Here is a 26,126-nt window from a genome sequence, read left to right as displayed (position 1 = left end):
GAAGTAAGGCCATTGAAGATGGAGCCTGGGCTAGGGGTAGATGAGGACATATACATTTGATCTAAAGAGCAAAAGAGGTGAGCAACTGGGAAGTTCATGAATGTAAGCGCTATTTATTTTACTGGGAGAAACACCCTTCAGCCACTATTAAATATTAGCACTTGAAGGCAGCAAACACTGTAAAAGAAATCTTAAATTTTCAACACAAAATCATATGCTTGTGCTAGCATCTAATTTTGCCTAAACTTTTTTAGCAATTTACTAATTGCTCCTCACTGCTAATAGAACATCATACACAAAACAAATATTATCTAATATTAAAAAGAAAAAGTGTCCAGGGATACAACGGAGTGGGGGTTGTCAGCCTGGCTTTACTTTTTATAGGCAAGGGGCACTGAGCAATCTGTTTTTACAGTTAATGAAATACAATATTTGTATATTTTGGGAGTGGTTTATCCTAAGCTTTAAAAGGCCATCTCCATCTCTGTCTTAGCTTGACAAGTCACTAAAGTATCAAAACCTAAAATTCAAAACTAAAGAATTAAGGAAAATAAGAAAGTCAATTCAAACTGAAATCTCATGGCTATTGATGGTTATAGAAAGAAAATGCAAACTTTTTCCCCTCTGAAAATTATGGAAAATAACTGAAAATGTTTCTATAGCTAAAGGGTGGTTTTTGGAAAGGAAGGGAGGAAGGGAAGGGAGGGAGGGAAGGAGGGAAGGGAGGGAGGGAAGGAGGGAAGGAGGGAAGGAGGGAAGGAGGGAGGGAAGGAAGGAAGGAAGGAAGGAAGGAAGGAAGGAAGGAAGGAAGGAAGGAAGGAAGGAAGGAAGGAAGGAAGGAAGGAAGGAAGCTAACAAATACTTTTCAGTTTTATGACAATTATTTTAGAATCTAAGAAATTAAATAATATAAAAACATGTTAGAAACAGAAAAGACACATTTATATCTTAAATGTGAATCAAAATATGTATGAAATTGAAACTAAACAATAGTCATACCTGGATTTCTTTGCCTCTAAGTTTAAACAAATCTTATACATTAAGGATATTCTCTGATTATAATTTGATATAATAATATAATATCAATATAACTTATAATTAGTTCTATTTCATATTATTTAGTCGATATTAGCATGTGCAAAATTGTAACTAAAAAGGTAATTAATCATGATCTGTGACAAAAAGAAGAAATAAGCTAAACTATACTGAGATTTGAAATTTGTCTATGTTTAGTGAGAGGGTGAACTACATGCCATAATGGAGGCAACATCAATGTGTGTGGAAGGTCTGCATATAATTGTGTCATTATTCATAAGCCAGGCCACACCAAGGACTTAATTTCATTGGGCTTTAGTGTTCTCATCTGACAGCAGGCTAAATGATCTCTAAATTCCTTTCCTTTCCTAACATAAGATTCTGCCTGCACTATTATTGCAACCACTTGGGTGTTTTATTTTTTTAAAACCTAATTTACTCAATTTTTTTCCACTATTGATCTGTTACATGGGAACCCATTTCATTCTTTCAAAAAATTCCTTGTTGGCACCATTTTGCAAGCCCTAATGAGTAAATAGATCTGGGTGATAACCATTAGTGGCTGTTAACATTCAAAAAGAAAGATAGCCAGACATTATGAGCTTCTAGAAAGACTATACATTACCACCTATGAAGCAGTTTTGAAATATATATATATATCCTGAATTTAATAAAGCCCCTAGATCTAATTATCAATTTATAGGAATATAGAGTAAATGAGATATCAGAGATAAAATCAGCAAAGGCAGACAGTGGGAAACTAATGGACAAAGGGAAAAAAGAGATATGGAGAAGGAAACTAGATTCAAAGAGACTTGAGACATATCAACAAATCACAATGTATGTATCTTCTTTGGATGCATATTCAATCTAACAAACTGTATTAAAAATAGAAGACTATTAGGGGGAAGTAAACACTGATTGTATATTTAATTACATTGAAGAAACTGCCATTATTTTTTGGTGTGATAAGTTTTTAAGACACCCTTTTATTGATATATATTGAAATACAGTTATGTGTCATTTAATGACAGGGATATGTTCTGGGAAATGCGTTGTTAGGTGATTTTGTCATTGTGTGAACATCATAGAGTGCATGCATTTACACAAATGGAGATAAAGCCTACTATACACCTAGGCTATATGGTATAGCCTATTGCTCCTAGGCTACAAACCTATACAGCCTATTACTGTACTAAATACCATAGGCAATTGTAATACAATGGCAAGTATTTGTGTAACTAAACATATCTAAACACAGAAAAGGTACAGCAAAAATATTGTATAAAAGATAAAAAGTAGATACCTGTATAGGGCACTTAACATGAAGCTTGGAGCTTGCAGGACTGGAAGTTGCTCTGGGTGAGTCAGTGAGTGAAGGTGAAGGCCTAGAATTACTGTACATTACTGGAGACTTTATAAACACTGTCCCACAAGCCCTCCCCCTGCTTCCCTCCGACAGGGTCAGAAATGGAACACTGAAGCTGTAAATACTGCTCCATGAACAGGAGTGCGGGCTGGACTGACTGGCTATATCAAGGAGAAACTGGCTACAGCATAGATCACCATAATAGTGGCTGTCAGGAAGGCACAAAAGGTGATAGAAGGAGACTTAAACAAAAAAATTTATAAAAACATTTTTTAAAAAGTACCATTAAGATTCTATAAGTTCTATGAAAGGTAAAGATGTTTTCAAATTTAATTATGTAGCAAAAAGTTTCTGCTACTACATAACAACGAATTTTCTTGTCAAGATAAAATGTTTAAAACAACATATTAACCAATACAATTGCTGTAATGCTTTCCTTGATAGATTATATTACTCTGAACAAAGATCTAAATTTTAGAGATTTTTCATAACCAACCACCATAATATAAATATATCAGGGTAAAAGAAAAGCAAGCTCAAGCAATTTGCACCTGTCATTCAAAGATAAAAATGCCTCTCCTCAGAGTAAGAAAGGTTTCAGCAAGCATTTAGTGAACACCTATCATGTCAAGCTGTCTTGGGACACTTCCTCTTAAATCTAATGCAATGTTTCTTTTATTGTATTCATCCATTGGTTGGCAAAATTCAACCGAATAACTATCCTCAAATACTTTCTGGAAGTAGACATGTGAAGAGTACAAATACCAAATAAGTATGTGCACATACAGGAGTGTGCATGTGTGTGTGTGAAAGAGAAATATAAGGATATATTGTACACAAAGTTTTCCTCATATGTATCAAGATAAAGATTTTATCTGTCTTAAAAACCCCACCCTAATGTCTGCTAGCATTTAAATTAAGAGGATTTTTATATGCCACTAGGATCTCTAAAAATTATAAAAGTTGTACTAACATTAGGAGTTTAACTTACTCCCAGAGGCATATATTAAGCAATCTCTGTGAAAAGTAACTATAATTTATGAAGAGTATTAAGTGGGCTGCTCTAACAAAGACCTTGATTAAGTACAGTTTAGCTTATACCACAGTAAAAAGCTAGATGTATTTTGGGCATTAACTACATTTATCTTTCTCAGTTCTATATTAAAAGTAAATATATATTATTATAGTTATACAGGATGTTATCCCTGGGGAAAACTGGGTGAAGGGCACACAGGATCTCCCTGAACAGTTTTTTGGTAACTTCTTGTGAATCTATAAATATTTCAAAAGTTTTTTTTAAGTAAACCACATCAAAACTTCTAACACCATTCTCTGAGGGTAGGGAATAAGAAGATTCATTCTAAAATCAGAGGTTCCACTTAGACAAATCCTACCGGTATGTGTAATTTCTGCATGTGACCTGATGTGATTATATAAATTTCAACATCAGAGAGTAAACGGCTACTGAAAACCCTGTTGGAACACTGAGAGATGCTATTTCTTTCTCTTTCAGAAGATTGTTTCAATTTAGCAAGCCACAGGGACATTATTACCACATCTGCTTTTCTGTGAAGCCCTTTGTGACCATCATCATCCCCACATCCCCATGGGACTGGCTTCTCGGCCTTTGTATCCCACTGTTCCTCAGACACCCAGCTAGCAGAGCACCTGGGGCACTTTCTTGAACTTCTGCTGATTTGTGCACCCCTTTTCTGCAATGTGAGCTGAGTGAAGGCGGGGACTCTGTCTGCTTTGTCTCTAAATATTTTAAGTGCCTTATACAGTATCTTGATAAAAACAGGGCTCAAAAAAAAAAAAAAAAAAGGTTGAATGAATAGAAGAAAAGGAGGAAAGGAGGAAAGGAAGGAAGAGAGAAGGATGATGAATAGATATAGACAGACAGAGAGATGGATAGATGGGTTCTCTTCTCCTTAACTGTATATACAGGAAGGTTATAAAAGCCATGTAGTTCTTACCAGAAGCATCCATCTTTCTTAGAAGACCATGCCTCTTCAGGACCTCAAAACCCATTCCATTCACAAAGGATAGATTCCAGGGTAACTAAATGTGGCTGCTGAAACTATTGGGCTCTCCTAGTCCTGAAACGTAAGGCTTTTAACTGAATGAGTGTTAGGGAAGGCAGTCTCTACAAGAGAAGCAGTCCCTTGCAAGCATTTGAAGGAAGGCTACGTGTTTGGGGAGACCTTCCCATTCAGCTGCCTAACCTCCTACCTGCCACAGGAATCTCAGCACTGTATGCTTTGCACTGAGAAGGGTTAAATGTCCATATTATTGACCTGGAGCAAGAGGAGAGTTTGTTTCAATAGCTCCAAAAATACAAGAAGCATTACTTCTCTGGCCTTCCAGCTCTGAGAGCATAGTTACCACGGCAGGACACTAAGAGGTCAGAGTTGTCCCAAAATGGCTGTCCAACACTTCCCCAGATCTTTTCTGCATCAGTAGGGAAATCCTGAAGTGATTTCCAAATGCAGACAATGCTTCAGTGAACATGGTACCAATCGAGTGTAAGCAGCCTCAAAATACTAACTGGTTATGTCCCAAGAGTTTATCATGATTAACAATGAGAGTGACCATTTATGGAGGGCCTTCGATGAGTGAGGTGGTTTATATACATTATTGCTATTGGAACTCATAATGCACTTCCCCATGGAAATAGTGGTATAATGACCCAAACTGGCCCTCCCTCCAAAAAAGCCCATTCAATCTATATCCCTGAGGTATAGAATTGTTACTATAGGACCCAACTACCAGGTACAATACTATTCCAGTATACAAAAGGAAGCACCAGGCAGTTAGAATTCTAACGTGTAATTTGGGAGCTATAGCAACTCCCACTATCATGGGATCAAGGAAACTTTCTGCTCTCCTGACCATACTCATCAGTTAGGCCATGTTAGCAGAGAACCCCCTCTCCCCAAGCCAGAGAAGGCAGCAGGAGCTCCAAGATGCTTTATTTTCTCCAAATTCACTTCCTGTTCTTCCTACCATAGATCCTAGGATAGAAATGGGGTTCAGGGGTGGGGGGGTCCCAGGATTTGGAAGTAGAGGGAAAGGGTGTATGTAGCTAAGCCAGCCAGGCAGCACTGCAGATTCTATGGATGATGAGCTGCTGAGACACCAAGTGAAGGAGGTTGCCTGAACACTTCTCTGGAAATGGCTTTACCTCCAAATTGGGAACTTGTCCAATCATGCCACTGGTTAAATAAGAGAAACACAACTAACTTGAGAACACCACTCAAGTCAGATTTTTCCAAGTGGAAAAGGAAGCTGTTTAAGAATTATTTTGACAGGATGTAGCTGTCCTCTTCTTATCAGGAAGGGAAGTCTACAACACCAGGTAGCGCCTCACCACTATGACACAGTCAAGCCTCTTAAAACATTCATGCCCATGACCTTGGCTCAAGACGGCATAAGAGATACACAGACGCCCACGCAGGAAGTTGGGTTAGCGACTGGGAGAACAAAGCTTCCCGGTCCTGACCTTTTGCTCCGTGAGCTGGAAAGGGCAGCAGAGAAGCTGGAGGGAGGAGAGCTTCAGGCCCTGGAGAAAGAAAGATCTGGCATTCGTTCTCACCATCGCAGAGGGACATGCATGCTCACCCAACGTGGGGCTAGGCTCTCAGCTGTCTTGTCATACTTTTAAGGGAACTGGCATGCACTCATCCTGAACACAGTAGTTCTCACCACCAACGATTTGTGTATGTTTGTGCCATTCTTCTCCAAGTTCTTCAAGGGATGCTGAGAAATACAGCAATCTCATTTGCTCCATTTACAAATAATTATCAATTTGTAGTGAGTGACACTTTAGAAGTATATGAAGGCACAGCAACATGGGCCACCCGTGAGGGAGTATTACCATGGCATGAAGGTTGACCTCACCTATCCAGAGACGTACAGAGTGTGCATCTGCACACATGTAAAGGTGTACGTGTCACACCTGTACAATGATAAACCTACTAAATCACATGTGTTAAGGCAGCATAACCAAAATATACTCATGAGCTTTTGTCACAGCTGCTTGGCATAGGCTACAGAGCAGAGGGGAGGCAGAAGCAGCACCCATTGGTGTCCCTATCCCTTTCCTGCATGGTGAGGAGGGGCATCCTTACTTGACTTGGAGAGCTGCTCATCCTGGGAAATGCTGAGGTCGTCTGACTCCCCTGACAGCTCCTTGATGAAATTGGAAGGAAACATTCCAGTCTTTCCATTGAGAACACCTTCCCACCATCCTTCTTCTACCTGCGCAGATATAGACAGAAGGACAGAGACACAGGGATCAGGTTAGACGTGGCACTTCTCAGTTTCCTCTCCCATCTGTATGGTGCAGAGTGCAGAGCCCACACAGGCGCAGCTGAAGGACCCAAAACTTACACTCTAATGGGGAAACAGAAAGCAGACTCCCCAGAGCCTTGAGATTCAGACTCAGGAAGGAGGGTTTAACCTGGGGGCCATAAACGCAAGTGGAAAAAATTATTTTCACTAACCTCAAACTGAAATTTGGCATTTCCTTTTATTACAAAGGTAGGTAACACAGCACAGTAACACTAGAAGGACCTGTGACTCTTCACCAAACACATCATGGATGTTCTCATGTCACATCATAGATGCTATGAGTTTCTCAACATATCGTCTGCACTCATTGCTGCTTGGAAGTGGTGGTAGTTATCACACCTACTGGGAGACCTTTGTTATTTAATGTATTAATGAGGAATTACTTACTACATATAATAAGGAATCCCAAGTAGATTACTATATCAAAATTTGCTTTGAAAATAGTTTGATAGCTACTTCAATATAAATGGTTCTCTTTACAATTTTATATGTTTTACTTCACGCATTTAAAACCATTATTCAAAAAATAAGAATGGCTTCCCAGACTACCTAAACTAACTAGACAGTCTAACAAAAAAAGTTAAGAATCCCCAAGCTAAGACCTCAATTGGAAGGGAGAAGGACTCCCTGTAGATTTCTGAAGGGTTCTAGATTACCCTGAGATGAACTGAAACGAGGTGAAGGGAGGTAGGAAGGGCAGCCAGACTGCAGTCATCTGGGTAGGGGAGTGAAGGCTGGATGTGGGGGAGTGGTGAGAATGGAGAAGACAGGTGTGGGTTTGAAGGCCCTTTGAGGTATAACTGGTCTTTTGTGGCCAATTAACTGGACAAACAAGAAAACAGTAAAGAAATAAGTCATCCCAAGATTTTGTGATGGAGCCACTAACAGTACATCGGAACTCATGGAATACAGACTTGCAGAGTGGTGATTATATCTGCATGATCACAGAATCTTCTGGAAAGAATCCAAACAACAGCATCCATGCACAATGGTCCCAATGATTATTCAATACCAAATCATGGTATTTAACAGCATTTTAGTTGAAATCATTCCATGTTTCTATGCCAGGTCAACTGATATGTATTATTCTTTCAAGGAGCTTTTTATACGATTAGGATGGTTAGAAAGATTCACCATAAGCCTGAATATAAATAGTCACAGGATTTGTAGCATGTGGTCCTTTGTGCTTGTCCTGAATAAGGAAAAATGAAATGACCTTCTTTCTCCTGTAATCACAGGACAGGAGGAAAAATCCAAGGGCATGGACCACAAATGAGCAGTCCCTGGAATAACTCCGGACAGCACAGGGCAGCTGGGCTAATTCTATTTGCTTCATTTTGACAATCTAAAATATTCCTGTTCCCAGTAATAAGCAGCTGCAACCCAAGATCCCTGAAGGAAGTGCTCCTGACATATGGGATCGGTAGGCTGACTGCTGGGAAAACAGGGGTGTCTTCACCTTACCACACTCCCAGATGCCTGTATCACTGTCACTGCACAGTCTGAGAGGAGTGGCCAACAGGGAAACAGCAGACATCTATCATTAGCCACACAGTGAGTGGAGAGGCAGACAATAAAAACATTGCTCATTCCCTGGTGGGTACACTTCCCATTGCAGGCGCCATGGGCATGGGGGCTCTGGCCCCAGTACCAATGAGAGCTATTCAGTACTGTTTCTTCCTGTAGCTTGCTGCTTCAGCTGTGAGATTCAGGCTGGAGATACGAGAAAAATGATCCTCACCCTCACACTATCCCTCTTCAGCGATATTCTAGTTCAACTTCCTGTATAAAGATGAGGACACTGAAGCAGAGTGATTATATTAATTTATTCATTCATTCATTCAAAGAGTAAAGCACAGTGCCTTGCACACTGAATGAATGAATGAATGAGTGAATGAATGAATGAATACATGAATGAATGAAAAGCGGAGAAATCATTGGGAGAAATCCTCTTTAGGGGCCTACAAAGTCCTGATTCCTTCACAAAAGGATTTTTCCTTCCTGTGAGAAGCAAAGGGGAACAAGAGATCCTGACTATGTTGGCCACTGTTCTTAATTAGGTAGAGCCAAATCTAGGTCTGTGTATCCCACCCAATTCCACCAATATTTAATGAACACCTATCCTACACTGTCCTAGCACCTCAGGACAGATTGATTGAGAAGCTTCTGCCACAAAGAAATGAACATACAGAGACCTGCTTAGAAAAAAAAGCTTACTTATGTTTATGTTTCCATATTTAAGAGAGAGAAAGAAATGTGTCCCTTTGTAATGAAGTAGAAATTATGGATGTTACCAAGGACTTACAATTTCTGCCCCAAGGAAAGTGATGAAAGGGGGCGGATATCAACACACATTCATCAAGAGTCTTCTGCAAGCCTTGGCTCTAGGCTGAGAAAAGCCCCCCCCCCAGCCCCCAATGTCCCTCTGTGACCAACCCAGCCAGCTATGGCTGGCTGAGGATTAAAAAAAATACTAGAGAAATATTAAGATAGTTCTTTAAAGTATTTTTTTTAATTGAGGTTTAATTCATACAAATGCACAGATCTTAACAGTGCAATTCAATCAGTTTTCACAAATGCATACACCTGTGTAACCCATACTTCTATCAACATACAGAGCATTTCCATCACTCCAGAAAATTCCCTTGTCCCATTCCAGTCAATCCACCTCCAAGCAACCACTAATCTGATTTCTATAACCTATGACTGATTTTGCCTTCTCTAGAACTCATGTAAATGTGCTAAAACACAGTTTACCTTTGGAATATTGCTGAAAAAGCCCACAAACTGTCTCTAGAGAACATATTTTTCTATTAGTGGAATTAGTAAAAAAAAAAAAAAAAAAAAAAAAAAAATTAAGGGAACCACTTCCTAAAGGCATAAACACCTACATTATTTTCCATTTTAGTTGCTTTAAATAACCATCCTTGTTGATTTGAGGACATGGAAAGCTGGTTGTGCCAAATATAAACAAGTATTATCTAGGTCCTAAATGTCTGGGCCAATATTTCCCCCTAAATCCTATGTAGTTCATTGTCTGATTACCTCTTTCTGGCAGGACTCAAACATTCCATACACACAGGATGTTGATTTCTCTTCCCTGCTTTCATTCTTCTGAGAATAAGCCTATTATGCATGAGAGGGGCAGCTCAAAAAAGAAATGTGTAGAGTAATATAAAGGGAAATGACTTAAGAAAACATACAATTTCTATTTAAGACTTAAGCAAACTTTGCCCAATGAGACAGAGCAACATCCATGATTTTCCTCATAGTGAAAAGGGCTTCTGGTTGGGTTTTTACAAACATCCTTCAGCAAAGCTTGAAAGTCCTGTCTTTTAAAACTGCTACAAGCTAGACTACAGGTCCCCAAATTCCTAAAGGACTCTATGCTAAGGCCTTATTATCATTCCAACTAGAAAATGTGAGCAAATACAAAATCAAGCCAGCAAGATAAACTTTCTGGTGAATCAAAATCCTCAGATTTTGTCCAGTCACTATTTCTAGGTGAGAAAGCTGTCTGTGGGGATGTGATGATCTTAGAAAAGCCATATGTAAAACCATTAAATGGGGTATTCCTTTAAAAGTTCAATATAGGCAACACTATAACTTTTATTTCAACCGAATTTGATTGCATCTGCCAGCTCCTGTTTCCTATGCTCCATACCTGCCCCCGGAGGTTCATAGGTCATACCCAATCTCAGAGCAAGGCTGTACTAACACCCTGTTCTTCCTATAGACTAGCCCAGCACCTTACGAAATGCAGCCTGTGCTTGCTGAATTCATCCAAGTACTTCTCACCTTCCACATGCCCTGTTGAAATGTCACCTATTCTGGGAAGCATCTTCTTCACCCTCACTAAGAACTTTTGTTTTAAAATCTCTCTCTCATTTGCTAATGCCTCATGTACTCTAATAACATCTTGGGTTATTAGTTACATTCTTAGCTGTGTATATCTTACCCTCCCTGACTGAAAGTTCCAACTGTCTAATCATATGATTGGTTCCAGGGGCAACCCGCCCTCATCCTTTAGGTGATTCTCATTAACATAACAAAAGACACTTTGATCACTCTCTTCGCTTAGGAAATTCCAAGTATTTTAGGGGCTCTGTGCCAGAACCACCGGGCAAAGACCAAATATATATTTATTATAAATCACAATATCATAACTACCCATCCAAACTGATAGAGGCTATCTGATGAGTTAAAGTTTTGAAGGATTTCAACAGCTTATTTAGCTTTAGATAAGGGAACCAAATCTCTTGCTATGAGCATAAGAAGGAAGACTTGTAAGTTTCTGGGAAGTACAAGTTACTTCTTTGCAAACTACAAGGCCAGGTTAGGCTTTAAGTCTTAAAGTGAAGCCACTGGTCTCCAGCCAGCCTGACTAGGAAGCACTGAGAAATACCACAAAGAATAAATAAAAGCAAGAATCTCTCAACATCCAACACAAAAAGAAGAGAGGCTCATTTCCTAGGCTCTAGATAGGAAAGACAGGAAAACAAAGAGGCTTCAACAACCTTTTGCAAAAAATAGACCAACAAGCCAGTTTTGAAACTCAAGAGGCTCTCAAATGCTATTTCTCCTGGTAACCTTTTCCACATGCCATCTCTGTTCTTATAATCTGAACTTCACCTGCATTTATCAGTCTTACCCACTCTGGACAAAATGACATAAATGTGTATTTACAATGATCTCTTTGAAAATATCTACCCAGGAATTCAGCCTGCTGTTTTTCCTTTTGAATTGGCAACCCAGTTCCTTCAGGTTCACAATGATGAATCTAATGATGAGAGCAGAATTACTCACTGCTCTCTAGTCAGGAGGCAGAAGCATGATGAGTGCTTTCTTAAACAATTTCCCCTTGCCAACTCCACTTATCCCTGGACTGCCATGCGCTCTGCATTCCTTCTCTAAGCCACCCTGCAGAGGCCCATCCAGGCTAAGCACTGAAGGCTGGTGGTCGACTTCTGCCCCATGAGAGTCAGGGTTGTGTCTACTCAAACGCGCTTAAGCCCACTGCTCTTACTACTAGCCCACAATTTGGTTAAATACCTCAAAAATATGTGTGAAGAGAAACAGTGGTGTGAAGGGATAATGGTAGTGATCTGAAGGTTAAAAAACTGCCAAATTAGGTGTGAACAAGGCAACAGAGATTAGGGGTGGCGGACTGTAGGACTTTAGGTTTTTATACTCCAGTTTTTTCACAGCATGTGCAGTTGTGTGTGTATAGCTTTGCAATACAGTAGAATTAATCTATTAACCAATCAGTAAGAATATAACATATAATATGTATAGATATACACATACACAATGTTATATTTTTATTGACCAATTGATTGATTGATTCTATACTATTGCAAAGCTATTGCTATTGTCTTGCCTCAATTAGTCCCTGAGAGGGCTTTTGTTTATTTTGTTTTTAGTTTTCAGTGGAATTAGAAATAGCTACCCATTGGCATTTATACAACATCCTTTATAAGAGAAAAGTGCAGCTTTTATATTATACAGTGAGAATGGCCCCAAATCCACAATATTACAAGTAAATTGGAACAGGGAAGTTAATTTTTGATTATATAATTTTTTAAAATATGGATTAAAAAGCCAACCTTTATGTTTTGTTTTATATAAATAGCATAGGCTACACAGCTATTTTTCATATTTACTACTTGAAGAAAGCCCAGAATGAAGTCTAGCATTGAACTGGCAGTAAGTGGAAAGAAGGCTAGGATTGTAGGTGCTGGTGAAGCACTATGTCATCCAGGTAAGGAGAATAACAGCCCTGCGATCACTCTGCTTTAGCCATCCATGCTTGCTTTCCCTATAGCCAACAGGTAGGTGAGAGTGTGCAATATTTCTCAGAAATGTATTAATAATTTTCCTTATTTTGATTTGTACTTCATAAAACATTATTACAACATTAAAAGAAAAACCATCTATGACAGAACCATTTTCAATTCTTGTTCCCTTTCAGTCTTTGGTCATGTGCAAGGAGCTACATTGCACATACGTGCAATTTTGTCTTCTAATCTGTTCATTTATTTTGCAAAAAAATCTTTTCATACTTCCATTTATTAATTTACTTTATTCATCAAGCCTTTATTAAGGTATGTATTAGGTTTTAGGCACTATTCTAGGAACCATGAATATAAAGGTAGATAAAAACCAGATCCCTGTTGTTAAAAAGCTAGCAGGTTAGCAGAATATAACAGGTAATTACAATGCACAGTATTGTCATAAATACAGATTTAAAGGCCTCTGTGTTTATCATCTTAATGGCTTCACAATCTTCTGGCTGGATAATATAACAATTCACATAATTATTTACTTTCTTGATTATTTTTCATTATCACATGTACTGCTGCAATGAACATGTTCCACTTTTTTTTCTGTTAACCATTTTCTGTGGATAAATTCCTAGGAGTGAGATTACTGGGTCAAAGTGTATTAATTCCGATTTTTATAGCTCTTGACATACCTTGCTAAATAGCTTCATAAATATAAACAAAGTCACCACTTCTTCTAAGCATTGCCAACAGTCTCACCACTAAATATTTTCTTAGAATTTTTAAAAGCAGGGACTCATTATTGTGTTCATTTGTATTTATTTAATTAATAGCAGGGTGGAACATTTTCTCATGGTTAAGATTTTTATGTCCCCGTGGGGGATTTGTGTCTATGGCAGATTTATCTCCACTTATCACAGTTATAACAGCTTCTTAATATATTTTCAGATGCTACAAATATAACAACTTTTCATCATAATTTATTGCAATTTTTTCCCTGTTTGTTGTTCTCTTTGTTTAGCTAAATGCACTTCAAATCGTACCAAAATTTTAACTCTTTTTAAAAATCAGTCACGCTTTGTTTTTTCCTCTGGAGTTTCTTCCATTGTTTCAGTCTTAAGAAATTTGTCCTTCTACCACTGGCATAAACGTTCTACTCTGTTGTCCAGTTTTCACTCATTCAACTTTCAACAAATCTATGTGTCCTCCTTGGCATCAGGGATAAAAAATGATGAAATGAATGGCATATTAATAGAAATTATTATTATCCAAACCTTGGAAAGAGGCAAAGGGGTTCCTGCATATCTTCCCAGTGCCACACGAGGAACCCTATTAACTAATTCTCCAGGGACACGTTTCTTATTTGACACACTATGTACTATTCATGAGGATAGTTTATAACTCTGTTAGTGAGGATGTTAACTGGTAGAAAACTGAAAGCAATGTAAATGATTCTTGTCACATGATAATGAAGATAAATTTTGACCAGCAGAGATGTGATTTTTCCCCTAAAAAGAATGACCTCAGAGGTTACAGCTTTATTGTCCTGTAGGACACCACATAGTTTTGCATCTAACTTAGCAATCTTAATCAAGTATTTTCTCTTTCAGTGATTATAAATACTTTGCTCTTTCACAATTATCTTTGAGCCAGCCTTGCCATCTTACAGATCCCCTCATTATCAAGTTAAATAAAGCTTTGACACATGCTCACCTTATGTTTGTATGTGAGTCAGGAAATCTGGCTGCTAGCATCAGCCCTACCCACATCATAGTTCATTTCATCTCCTCCTTGGCTTCTAGCTTTATTTGTAATCATGGGTTTCTGTAAAGTCCAATGGTATTCAGGAAACCAAAGCAATTGGAAAACTGTATTTCTATATACAGGTAAAATGCATCGATTGAATCAGAATGAGCAATCAGGCTCTAAGTCTGAAGCCCAGGACCTTCCAGGCCCAAGAGAGTGGAGCCTAAGAAGCCTGTGCCATGGTCTGGTGGGATACTTCACCAGCAAGTCTGTCTCCGAGTACCCAGGTCCAATCGGAAACAAGGGACAGTGGTGCAGTGGGAAGTATAAGGTCTCCAGCCAAGTAGACCTGGCGTCAACCCTCAGCCCTGCCTCTTGTAGAGTCTCCTGAGCCTCATTCCTCATCTACAAAAGAAAGTGGTTGTGATGAGCCAACGAGCCAGTGTGTGAAGAACCTTGTCATACATGGCACACACTAGGTCTTCCATGAATACCACTTCTTTTCCTTCCTTCTGAATGCACAGTGTCCCCCACAATGAATACTGAATCCATCCTCTAGACATCTCTAGATCAGGAGCACTTATGGATATCCAGAGGCTACTAGCAATTGAAGCAGATGAGAAAAGCAATTGAAGGCATTGGGTTGGAATTTCAGAGGTACCTAGCACACTGTGTTAGAAAGACAATGGTTTTAAGTGGTCCCACATCTGCCCCCAGCAGGCTTGGTGTCATTCCTCTCTATGAACCCTTTTCCTCTAAGAAGAATTTCAACTAGATGACGTTTAAGGTCTCTTTGAGTTTTAACATACACCATAGCAAGACCAACCAGTCATGGGTGGGTTCTGACAACCAGCCTGAGGCTACCACACCCACTTGCCTGGCACACTTACCTCTCCTACCACCTCTATGATGTCACCAACTTTCAGCTCCAGCTCATCATCATTCTGGGGCAGGTAGCTGAACGCCACCTGGCACCGGCGCCTCCGGCGCTCGCCTAAATGAGAAAAGCAAAATATTTAGATACAGCACTTCTCTTAAAATTAGATTTGAAGGAGAGGCTTCCTAGGCATGCAGGCAAATTAAGCTGACTTGTCTCAAATATGCTCTCTGGGTCATGGCTAGAGGCACAGCAGCCCTGGTCTCTCAGAGAGAGGCAGTAGAAAGCAGAGCAATGCTTCTTGGTCTTTTAAAAGCTGCTGGGTCAGAAAGGCATGGATATGAGAAACCAATTTGTTGGTGCAAAAGGAAAAACCCCACCCCAAAGCGCTGGAGCACAGTGTTGCCTTAAATGGTTTTCCATGGATGGGGCTTTATATTTGCTCTGTTGATTTTTAATGAGAGCTGATGTGATGTGGTAGAGTAAAAAGAATGGTCTGCTTCTAATGCTAGCAAGGCAGAGGAAATTTTTCCCCAATGTGCAAAGGAAAAGATAAACTATCTTGGCCTTTTTCTCACTAATCATCACCCTTTCAACATGCTGGAACTCAGGCCTGATAAGCAAAGGCTGATTAGATTTCAGGCTGCTCCTGGTGCCATTTCAAACGCCCCCCAGGGGTTCAACAAATCCACTTCTGTCCTCTTCTCTCTGTTCCCAGGGGACCCATTAGCAGGATCCCTGTCTGCTTATACAGAACCAACCCAGGCAAATCAAGATAAAAGCCAGGACCACACTTCACTTGACCAGAAGGCACTCTAGTTTATAGCATCTCACTCACCCAGTGTGGCCCCACTGGGAGGCCCTCCCTGACTTATAGCTGGTTCAAATACAGACACAATTATCCACACCACAGACATGCATTGTGGGGAGAAAGAATATGCCTGTGGTATGTGTGGTGGGTGGGTGGGATCAGGGGCAGAGAGACAAATAGCAGTGGAGGCCCAAATGGGGCATAGGTGACTAGGAGAGAGAAACTGAGACCAGCATTGCTCAGAAGTTTGTCGCTTAAAGCTGACTACCTCATATCATTCCTTCCTGCCACCACACGGCCTAGAAAACCAAAGGGATCATCAACTTCAAGGAAACATTTAGAAATGCTTGTATTATTTTTGGACACTGCCTACAGGGATTCTTTTTCTTTTCTAATCTTTTCCCTGAGAAAGCAAATCCCTACAGGAGTGATCACAGGCCACATTAAGGGCCCCATGCAGCAGAATATCACACAAAAGAAAGGTCTTTGCTACATCTGATGTGCTCACTGATCAATATTTTTCAAAAGCCAGTGGCCTAGTTCTCTATGTTCCATTTCTCTCTGCCTGAACCTCACTAAGGAAGAACAGAGTTGAACAGAAGGAAGAGGGCAGAAGTTCAGAATCAATATCTTGTCTAATCACATCTTTGGCTACTACAAGAATACACTCCACCCCTTTGCACAAAATCAAAAACAGCCTGATCTTGATGAGAACAAACACTGAGCGCTCAGGCCAATTCCCAGGTGCTAACTGCATTGTCAGCAGGCAGAGTAGAGCAGCCCAAGGAGGCCCTGGCTCTCCCATGAACAGAGGGCCCACCTCAACTGGCTTTTCCCAGGCAGCAAGTCAGGAAGTGTACCCCAGTGTAAAGAACTCCATCATAATTCCATGTCTTCCAACACAACAGAAGACCAATCAAGCACTGTGCATCATAAAGGATACAGAGTTCTCATTCTAGCTAAGAAAGTCTAGATGACGAAGCAATCTTGGCCCCCATAACCTCACCTAGTGACTCCCCTGCCCCTGTATATACCCCTTAAGATGAAGTTCTACTGTAAACCTTTCAGAGCTTTATTTGCTAGATGTCATGTTAAAAGTAAACTCTGCAGATACAGATATGAATACAAAACAAACATGACAAATGTCTGAAACCCAACACTCACAACCACAGAAGTCACCAAAGTCCTGACCAAACTGACTTAAAATAACATGTAAAGACCTAGTGTGAGCTGAAGTCACAAAACTTACAGGTATATATAAATTCAATCTTCACAAAACCCTCTGTAAAAAATAGCATCTAACCCAACATGGCAAAATACAGAGTGATATACTGTATTCTTCAAGGAAAGGCTAACCCAGCAGATTCTGGACCTGGAACAGAATAATCCAATTTCTCTAGAACCAAATCTCTGCATCAGACTTCTATAAAGCCCTGTCTGCTATTAGGAAGAATGACATACTTACTCTGCCAGGCTAGTCAATATTTCTTAAAAAGCCGCTAAGAAGGTTATTCAATAGGTGGCATAAAGTTCAATGAGGCACACTGCCAACACACAGAATTAAGAAAAGAGAGCCCTTACAGGAGGTATCCAGAGGCTGCTGTCGTAAAGGCCACCTGATCTGACCCAAAGCAGAAACAGTTACTCCCTCTGGCACTGGGATCTTCTCTAAAGCACTTCTGATACCACATCACTCTTATCACATCCTGTGAACTACATGAGTTCAAAAGAAAAATAAAGGAGCCAGAATGAGCAACCATTTTGCAAACACAGAAATTGGGGCTCAGTGACTTACCCGAGGTTACCGAGCTAGTAAGTGGCAGTATCTCCTTGGCCTGAGTTCAGAGCTCTGCCTTCAATGCTGGATAAACCAATTTAGCTCATATCTTGTCCCAAATTCTCTGTAATCTGCACTTAACTGTTTCCTGCAATACTACATAACATAGCCTTAGGTCTTCACCAGGGCTTTCCATCATAGGTAACTGCCAAACTCCTGGATTGCTGCTCTTCCAGGCCTCAACTCCTGCACACCACTGTTTCAATCTTGTTTGCCAGTTCTACCCAACCTAAAGCCCCCTTCAGGAGAGCTGTTGATGTGGAGACACTGCATTTCAGTTGCCTCCAACTATCTTAAATTTAAGGGAGCTTAAAGATGTCATTTTCCATTTTTTCCTCTCCTGGCATTTCGTTGATGTCTACTAGCCAGTCTTGACCCTCCTTGAAGAGGTATATAGACAACATATATATCTGAACAAGAAATTATATATATTTGATTTTAAATTTAGTCCTCTTAAAAGATAGAAAAGGCTTGTTTTAAGTAGGCAAAGGTATATGCATATTACTGTTCAGGGCAGCACTGTTTCTAATAGCAAATGCATAAATGCACAGAGATCTACACAGGAGACATCCTGAATGTCCACCAACAGAGAAGGGCTACATAAATCATGTGGGAAGCTAAACAGCCATTAAATAGAACAAGCAGCTCTATGTGTACTGATGTGTAAAAGGTGTCTATAATACATTAAGTTCAAAGACCAAGTCACATAATATGTACAATATAATCTCAAGATAGTAAACATACACACACACCCTCCCTCCATAACCTCCACCATGGACTCTTATTTACTCCCGATCACCCAGAACCTAGCACAGAGTATGCATTCAACAAATGTTTATAAATGAATAAGTGAATTCATTCAGCATTCAACTAATATTTCAGGGCCTGATACCACTAAGTGAATGAGAGAAAGGGTGTATGTGCCCAAACACACTTGTATAAGCACAGAAAATAGTACATCCCAATGTAACAGTGGTATTTTTAGAAAAGGGGTTGGGGAGTGAAAAGAGAGACTCATTTAAATGTTTCTGCACATCAATTTGTTTTTACAAGGGCACATAACACACTATTTTTTAAAACATCATAGTCACCTATTAAGAGAAGTATCTTACATTATGAAACATCCTTCCGATCACTTTTCGATGACATTAATAGTAAAGTTAGTTCTTATTTTCCAAGTAAATAAATAACAACTGAATCAGTCAGAAAGGTGACTGTCACAGGTTAAATGACAAGGGAGCTCTGAACTGGTTATGGATGATCCATAAAGACAGTGGGAGGTGGGAGCCCAGAAAAAGCTCCACACTATAAGAGAACCCCAAGGAGCCCCACAATACTCTCTCAGTTACCAATCCAAGGTCATTTTCCTTGGCCTGGCTCCTCAGACCACACAGCCCAGGCAGCCATGTCCCTCCCTGGCAATGGAGGGGAGCTGTGTACATCAGAGCTCGCTCTCATTCACTCACTCAAACATGCACACATGCTCGGCCACAAGGGCCCTTTCTCTGGGTTCCCCTAACAACCACTGTTTTTCTCTAGCACTGCCCTCATCCCACTGTATTTCAACTATCTCGGAGTGTCAATGCATATGCTTGTCTCCACCCCTTCAGTTCTTACACCTTTCAACTCTCTCATGCAAACTTTGATCAAAAATGCGAGCCCTGGCCAAGTAGCTCAGTTGGTTAGAGTGTCGTCCTGATACGCCAAGGTTGCGGGTTTGATCTCCGGTCAGGAATACAAGAATCAACCAATGAGCCCTCACCAAGTGGCTCAGTTGGTTGGAGCGTCATCCCGTACACCAAAAGGTGGCAGGTTCAATTCCTGGTCAGGCCACATACCCAGGTTGAGGGTTTGATCCCTGGTCAGGACGTGTGCAGAGGCAACCAGTCAATGTTTCTCTCACATGGATGTTTTTCTCTCTCTCCTCCCTCCCCCCCTCTCCCTCCCTCCCTTCCTCCTTTCCTCCCTCCCTCCTTCTCCCCTTCCCTCCCTTCCTCTATCTGGGCATCTCCTCAGGTGAGGATTAAAAAAAAGAATCAACCAATGAATGCATAAATAAGTGGAAAAACAAACTGATGTCTGTCCGTCTGTCTTTCTCAAATCAATAAATTAAAAAATTAAAACAAAAAAACCCAAATGTGACTCATTTGCCAGCACCCACATATGCCTCATTATGGTTATGTGGATGCCACTTTATGACAAATGCTCACTCTCAATCCATCGGTGAGCCCAAGTGCTACATATTTAGAAAGAGAGGGAGGGACACAAATCCCTGACCTAGTTCTTCCCCAGTCCAAGTAACTTCAGAGCCTAACGTCCAGTTTAAAGCAGCTACTGAAAGCCAACTTAACGTCAGTCAATTAACATATCACCCAAAAAATCGAGTTTCTACTACCAGCGTAATACAGAAAGGGGCCATCCATTCAATAAACCGAGTTTCCACAAAGAGAAGCAGCATATGAATATTTTCATTGTTAACACTGTCACCAGATGTTTCCTTAGAAGCCACATCTATAATTTTGGTGTCATGGGCATGAAGAACTCCTCCAATCATATTGTTCTCCACCTCAACTGTGTTATAAAAATGGGGTGTGAATTGGCTGTGTGAAAGGACACACACGCCCTGACTGTACAGCTCATGGCCATGTGGTCCCCAATGGTAACACAGAGAATCCTGGACCTCCGATGAGCCAGTGGACCTGGCATTGTGACCACCTCATGTGGCCTACTTCATGGCTCTTTGCCAGTTTTTTCACATATAAAATTGGAGTGATGGGGACAGACCTACTTTACTGAAAGGTTTGCTGCCCCATGACTCCCTCCCTTTTTTCCATTCATCTTTACATTCATGAATATATTAAAAGGCAGCTTTGTTAATTATTTATACTAGTTCAACCAGTATTCTTTTCACCAGCCAAAGGAACCACACTGAAAAACAAAGTCTGCGATGTATATAAATGGCCTTCTGATTTCCCCCTTTCCTTAGGTTGGTCCCAGGGGTTGGTTTTGGCCTTTCAGCATGCCCCTTAATCTGTGACCTGACCCACAGCAGAACATACCCAGGGGACACTTCTCCAAAGTTTCCCTGTGTTCCTGGCCTGACTCCCCCTGCCCAGGCCACCATCTCCCTGGGGAGGCAGTCTAGATGTTCAGAGGAGAAACTCCATCCATAAAGTACTTTGCTTTTCTCTGCTTCAGCAAGGCTGATTTGGGAAAAATGCCCAAAAGAACTCGACATATTTATAGAGTTTTGTTTGATCTACTTTTAAATGCTCCATGCAGAGTCATTCAAGTGAGATGAGAATACAGAATTTCAAAGGAAAACCTGAAGGAAGATTCTAAATATAAGTTATTTGTTGAGCATAAACAAGGTTTCTCCTTTCTATTCAACATATTCCCTCTAACATATCTATTTTTAAAGGCATTCTCAAACTTTGCTGCTGACAAATGGACCTATCAGTCCCCTAACTTTAAAAGTTAAGGGGGAAGGCAGGGAGGGAGCAAGAAGAGGGAAGAGGGAAGAGGGAAGATGGGGAGAGGGAGAGAGGGAGGGAGCACCTGTGAGCATATGCATATTAGAAACTGTGACAAAGGTCTAGAAAAATCCTAGAGACCCTCATCTGGGGTCTACCTCTCTTGCCTATTCTTAGAGAATTCTCAGGGGGGAAGTACCATAAACAGATCCAGCATTTGTCAGTTTTGAAAATCAGTACCAAAAAATGGTCACCTTACAGGGAGATTTAGAGAATGACAGAAATTTCCACACTTCTCTTTAGGAAGGAGGAAAAAAATCTATATTGCAGGTAGTCAGAATAATTTTTAAATTTTTACTCATTTGTAATATAGTCTACCTTCTCATCCCCATCAGAATAAAGAAGGGGGGAGCCTAGGTATTTATGAATTTTCTTGATACAAATGGGGGTTGTCATCTCCACAATTCCTTCTTTTTATCTAAAAGCAGAGGTTCTTAACTGGGGTTCCTGGATAGAATTCAGGGGGTCTAAACATGGATGGAAAGAAAATTATATCTTTATTTTTACTGTCCTCTCACTGAAAGCTGACCTTTCTTTCCACTGTATATAAAGGCAATGAACCACATGGATATTAGCAGCACCTGTGAATTTCATATATTTCCCATCACAGGCATAGATACTTTCATTTCACATCATGGTTGCTGCAGTTATCTTGAAATATAATTTACACTCATCCCTAATTAAAAATCATGATAACTTCCAGATCCTGTGCTGCTGGATCTTGCTATTAGTGCATCAATAAAGAATATGCATTATTTACGTTTTTGCAACATTTTGAAAACTGTATTTTGGTATAACTGGTTTCCTTTGTTATCCTATGGATTTGATTTTACTAATTTACAAACATTATTCTGAGGGGTCCACAGACTTCAACTTCAACAGACTGACAAACAGGTTCCACAGCAATTTTTTTTAAGTTAACTCCTAATCCCTCCTTCCAAGATTATGGTTTGCAAACAAACACAAAGGTGCAAGGGGGAATTATATATGTAAAATAAAGCAGTAAACATAACATTTGGACACTACATTGAAATGTTTTATACTCCTTGGAGTGGCACATCATGACAAAAGAACCACATTGGGCAACTTAATAGGTCCTGATCCACGAATGGCTGTGTGACACAGTGTTCAGGAGGCTGCTTGTCAAGTGCCCTCTTATTACCTGGGTCACTGGCTGACAAGGGCCTTGCTCCGTCATCTGGCATCTTGGCTCAGCTGAATTCAATGCCCATGTTCCCTTCCATGAAGGTCAGCACAACTCATTTGCAGGTTGACACCTGCCACTGCCTCAACGTCCCACCTCCAATAGAGCCCTAAGTTTCTCTCCCTTTGCTAGCTAGTAAAGTTCTAGAATGCACTTCCAGCCCCATCCCCTCCAATGCCCAGCCAGGGATAAAGAGGTCACTTGGGCTTCTGTGTACCCACATAACTTTATATACACTTCTTTCTCTCAGCCCTAGTCAGTTGCATTGTCATTGCTTGCCTGTGTGTCCCCAGAGCCTGCTGGGCAGTGAGTACAGGGAGGAACACCACTGTTTATAACGGCACAGGATTTGTCTGGAGGGGTGGCCTGACTTCCACTGCGGTACCATCTTTGTGCTTTCAGTAGAGGATGAAGGACCCCGAGGTCAGCAAGTCCAACTGAGACCAGAGTCAGCTGACTAATCCTTCAAAAACATTTTTTTAAATCAAGAAAACAGAAATTCCACGTTTCAGAAGCTATACTCCAGATAACTTACACCAAATGTGCCAAGATATATGCATAATGTTGGCTGCTACATTATTCAGAAAAGTGAAACACCAGAATCATCCTAAATGTCCTTAGATTAGGGAACTGGTTAGTCAAGTCATAGGATATCTACTACATACACATGGCCTATGAAAGATGGTGTCACTCTCAATGAACTGAGACAGTTGTATTTCCAATATTCTCTTCAACCTAAAAGAACTATTTGCAATACAGCATAAACAGTATCATCCCATCTGTATTTTCTGAAATACCAATATGTCTGCGTCACTGAGTGCTTAAATTAGATCGTACCATCTGACACTGACGTTTTTGTGGTCAAATCTCTACTATTTCTATGGTTCATCCTAGTGTAAATGTGTGGAGCTCTTCTCAGGATATAACCACAAGCCATGTCTCCTGGGAGTGTGACCAGGGGAAGGAATTTTATGTTACTCTTCATGTCATGACTTTCCTTCAATATTTTACACTAAGCATTATTTTGATAATAAGTCTAAGAACACTCAGGGTGAGTCTATAAGAAAATGTACAACTCATAAAAAAACAAACGAGCAGTGAGGTCAAAACAACACCAGGGCACTAAAGCTATCTCACTGTGTGGGCGGTTTTGTGGTCATCAGGACAACAAAGCCCATTCCTGTGGGCTTGGCTTCCTCTAGGGGCTGTAAATGGCTTTATCGCCAAGGCCCCTGTAGAAGAGTGTCCTTCAGAACAGGACAGGTTTCTAGATGAATGAGCAGTGCAAAGGGACCAGGTACCTGTAAGGGAAGGTTTTGAAGCAGACTTTTTTCTGAACAAAAATGTTAGTGATGCATAAATTTTCTCCTTGTTCCAAGCAAATAAAGATGTTTCTCATTTACTTAAGCAAGTCCTATTTTCCTTGCAAGTATGAGAGAGTAGCAAAGGTACATTTTTTTTTTTTTTAAATGGTATCTCACACTCAGACTTTGTATTTTCCAAACTGATCTGCACCTTTACTCTCCCCTCAGAGGGAGGGAACCGAGTGTCATGAAAAGTGTAAATTTAAAAATTATAAATCTAGAAAGTGTCAATCTAGAAATCTTGAGGCAAGAAAATTAATGCAGAGTCATTTGTGGAGAAAGGACAGCAGCGGGGGAGAAAGTAAAAAAAATGCACGCGAATCTCTCCAACAATGCTGATTTTTGTCTGTGCTACACACCTCAGCATTTAAATATCTTCACCTCAACAGGCTTCATTTAAACTTTTCTATATATTACATATAAGTCAATCTCCTTTGCAGGATGAAACCTCCTGGAGGGCAAGAATTGAGTTTTCCTACTCTTCTACAGCAGGGTTTGGCAAACTTTCCCTAAAGGGCCAGAGAGTACATATGTTAGGCTTTGAGGACCATATAGTTTCTGTGGCAACTACTTAACTCTGCTGTTGCAGTGGCAAAGCAGGCATAGATAATATGTAAATGAACAGGTGTGGCTGTGTGCCAATAAAACTTTATTTACAAAAACACACAGTACAGAATTTGGCCCATGGGCTGTGGTTTGTCATCCTCCGATCTATAGGAAGGAGTAATAAAGGGTCCAAATCAGAGACCAGGGGTAATTTTTTAAAATATTTTTTTTATTGATTTCAGAGAGAGGAAGGGAGAGGGAGAGAGAGACAGAAACATCGATGATGAGAGAGGATCATCGATTGGCTGCCTTTTGCACACCCCCTACTGGGGATCAAGTCTGCAACCCTGGCTGTGCCCTGACCAGTAATTGAACTGTGACACTCAACCACTGAACCACACTGGCCCGGGGGGATGATTTTTTTTTAAGGAAGAGCAAGAAACATTGCTAAGGTTGAATCATCAGCTTAGAAGCAACCCCTTCCCAGGCACCTTCCTGAGAGCTGCCTCTGATGCAGGGTTAGTCTAGGTGACCCCATCACCGCCACTGCAGGAGAGCACAGCACCCAGTACATAACTGCTCTCCTCACCCCACCCATACCATCTGGATGACATTCCTAGACTCCTGTGGGCAGCAGCTAAGCTAGCCTCCTTGTAGGTTACTAAAAGGTTGCCCAGAGCCCAGGCCAGAACAGTCCTTTAGTAATGATCTCAAAAACAAGGGAAAGAACAACAAACAAAGAAATGATGAAGGGGATGGAGAAGGAAGAATTACAAATGACCCTGAAGAGTTAATGGGAAGAACTGAAGGTTGGGAAGCAGAACAGAGAAGGAGTAGAAGTCTGACAGGTGGGAGAGTCTGCTGCTCAATTACATGGGGACAGTTGAGGACATAACAGTTGCCTCCCATTAGCCACTCTACCACAGAGCACCAAACCTGAGCCGAGCCAGGCCAGGCCAGGGATGGGTTCAGGGATGGGCAGGCAGCCCTAAGCCAGGGTGGCACAATGTGAGGCAAAGAAGTCTGCCGGGGACTCTCAAAAAAAAGAAGCCCCCTATCCTTGCCCCATGGGATGTAATCAGGGAAGCCCATAGGCCCACTAGCTGGCCACGGTGTGAAGCCAACTGAGAGGCTGGGCAGAGAGAGAAGAAACCTGGGCCCCGAGGAGCCTTCCTGGCCCCTGGACTACTGCGCAAGACTATTTCTGACTTGCAGCCAAGAGCCCACTAGCCAGCACAGTATCTGCGAGTGGAGGTGAGGGTTGAGGAAAGCAAGGAGGGCAGTCTGGCCCAGAGGTTAGGTTTGGGGGTTTGTATACTTTGTGACATTGGCTGAGCCCAGGAGCAAGCAGATACAACAGAAGATGCCAAAGACATAAAACAGCTTGCATTTAAGAAGGTGGGAAAGAGGAGTCAGGAAAATAAAATAGAGAAAGAAGAAGAGTGGGGGTGAGGGAGCAAATACAGAGTCACAGAAGGCAAAGCAGATGTTTCCAGAAAGAGACGGTAATCCAACATGCTTGGAGGCACTGGACAGAGGCAGCACAGAAAAAGAGGTCTGACAGACCAAACTACCCTGCTCACTAGAAGTATTAGAAGTATACCCCTAGATAGTTCATAGTACCTCTCTGAGTCTGTTTTTCCAACTACACAATGAGGATAATGCGAC

At 40.8% G+C, this 26,126-nt stretch overlaps 1 protein-coding gene across 2 annotated transcripts in view; it reads right to left on the bottom strand.

The window, feature by feature from the left end:
- Window positions 1-26,126, bottom strand: part of SH3KBP1 (SH3 domain containing kinase binding protein 1) — a 308,270-nt gene that overhangs the window by 144,527 nt on the left and 137,617 nt on the right. Inside the window, exons 4-6 of one of the 2 annotated variants that reach the window (XM_087813683.1) lie at window positions 15,177-15,280; window positions 6,535-6,664; window positions 5,907-5,966 (exon numbers count right to left, since the gene is read on the bottom strand). In XM_087813683.1, the coding sequence (XP_087669809.1) occupies window positions 5,907-5,966; window positions 6,535-6,664; window positions 15,177-15,280 (294 nt within the window). The remainder of the gene's footprint in view (window positions 1-5,906; window positions 5,967-6,534; window positions 6,665-15,176; window positions 15,281-26,126) is intronic. The other variant, XM_016199360.2, reaches the window with a different exon arrangement.

This window comes from Miniopterus natalensis, chromosome X (assembly GCF_054644295.1).
Source record: "Miniopterus natalensis isolate mMinNat1 chromosome X, mMinNat1.hap1, whole genome shotgun sequence".
NCBI lineage: Eukaryota > Metazoa > Chordata > Mammalia > Chiroptera > Miniopteridae > Miniopterus > Miniopterus natalensis.
The sequence above is the reverse complement of the archived record's forward strand: the minus strand, read 5'-3'. Positions and strand labels throughout refer to the sequence as shown.